Source organism: Protobothrops mucrosquamatus, unplaced genomic scaffold (assembly GCF_001527695.2).
Source record: "Protobothrops mucrosquamatus isolate PMUCROS unplaced genomic scaffold, P.Mucros_1.0 scaffold8532, whole genome shotgun sequence".
Taxonomy (NCBI): Eukaryota; Metazoa; Chordata; class Lepidosauria; order Squamata; family Viperidae; genus Protobothrops; species Protobothrops mucrosquamatus.
This window is the reverse complement of record NW_015394326.1, coordinates 18519-20187: the sequence shown is the minus strand read 5'-3', so window position 1 is coordinate 20187 and position 1669 is coordinate 18519. Positions and strand designations below refer to the sequence as shown.

General features: G+C 42.4%; 1 protein-coding gene across 1 annotated transcript in view; it reads right to left on the bottom strand.

Annotated features, from left to right (window-relative positions):
* The window catches only part of LOC107300809 (inositol polyphosphate 1-phosphatase-like), a 9215-nt gene that overhangs the window by 5052 nt on the left and 2494 nt on the right, over nt 1-1669 (bottom strand). The window contains exon 2 of the mRNA XM_015830099.2: nt 704-764. Coding sequence (XP_015685585.2) covers nt 704-764 — 61 coding nt within the window. The remainder of the gene's footprint in view (nt 1-703; nt 765-1669) is intronic.

Below are 1669 nucleotides of genomic sequence, written 5' to 3'. Positions count from 1 at the left end.
TTTTCAGCAAGCGGGACTGACCTAGGGTGAATTTTAAATAGGGAAAATTTTTAAAGATTTTAATAATGTCACAGCTATAAATATTTGGTTTTAATTGGCTTTTAAAGGGGAAATGTTTTTGTGTTGTTTTAATGTGCTGTGAGCCGCCCTGAGTCCCGTGGGGAGAAGGGCGGCATACAAGTTAGTGTTAAATAAAAAAATAAATAAAAAATAAAAAAAAAATAAATTTGATTGTATATTTAATGTGACAGCTAACATTTTAGGGCATGTTCCTCCTTCATATGATACTCCAATATGTCTAGTCAGTACTCTTCCTGAAATGAAAAGTCTCCTAAAATATTTTCTCCAAGTCTCTCTTGCAATTTTCTAGGATTCTTATAAAGAGCAGACATCTTTGTAGGGACAAAGCTTGCAAGAAGCCATCAGAGTAAGCCTAGGACAGATGATGGAAATATTTCTCTGATGAAAATGGAGCTGGAAGCGGAAGGATGACTTGATTAATCGAAAAGAGGATCAAGCATATCAGAAGGGTAACCTGGCCCTATGTAGCTTCCACTAGAGGTAATGGGGCAAAAACTCACAAAATTCTTAGCCAGTGTGCCAGAAGGAAATTTTAATCCCACACATCTGGAAGGAGTCCAGTTGGGGAAAGTTATTTTAGAGAATATGCTGGTATTTTCTCCTCCCTGTGCTGATTACTCACCAAGGCCATTTTCAAATTTGTTGGACTCCTCGCCACAAATGTGATCTTGTAGTTCTGGAAACTGTGAACAACAATGAGAAGGGGTAAGGAAAGAAAAGTGGAACTGAAGGGAGGATGAGGAAAGCACACCTTAACCAAGCTGACAAATCTGATCCAGGCTACGGCTATTCTGGGCTCAATGATTCTACCATGTCCCATTTCAGGTTGATCCTCTGGATGAGAAGGAGACAGCTACATGTCACATCAGTCCCAGGCAATTTGGAGTTCTACTCCTGGCATCTCACTTCAAAGTGAGTGAGGACTAATAATCTCAGCTATAACCATTTTAGCTCAACCAAGAATGTAATGTTCTCTTAAGCAAATCAGCATATCTAAGCCTTTACTGCAGGGGTGTCAAACTGCCGGCCTGCAGGCCGGATGCGTCACGACAAAACCGCACCCACATTGCCAGCAATGGGGAAAAAGCTCCAATACATCACGCGACGTCACATGACGTCACGAGTTTGACAAGTCTGCTTTACTGCCTCCACTCTGATGTAAGAATAATGTAGGCCAACTTTACATGGTGATTTGAGGACTGAGAAATGATGTGTGAAGAATTTGGGAGAACATGAGAACAGCTATTGCACTCAATATTGCTCCTACTTTTGCAAATGCAATAGGTTTAGCTATTGCTTTCTGTTGCTATTTGTCTTTAGAATAAAACACTTTAGAATTATAAATGCTTCTTTGTGGGAGGGTGTCTTCCCCGTAACCTTGAAGGAAGTGGTGGTGAGGCCCCTCCTTAAGAAGCCTTCCCTGGACCCAGATGTATTAGCTAATTATCGTCCGGTCTCCAACCTTCGCTTTGTGGCGAAGGTTGTGGAGAGTGTGGTTGCGTGGCAGCTTCCCCGACACCTGGAGGAAACAGTCTATCTAGACCCGCTCCAGTCGGGCTTCAGGCCGGGATACAGCACGGAAACGGCA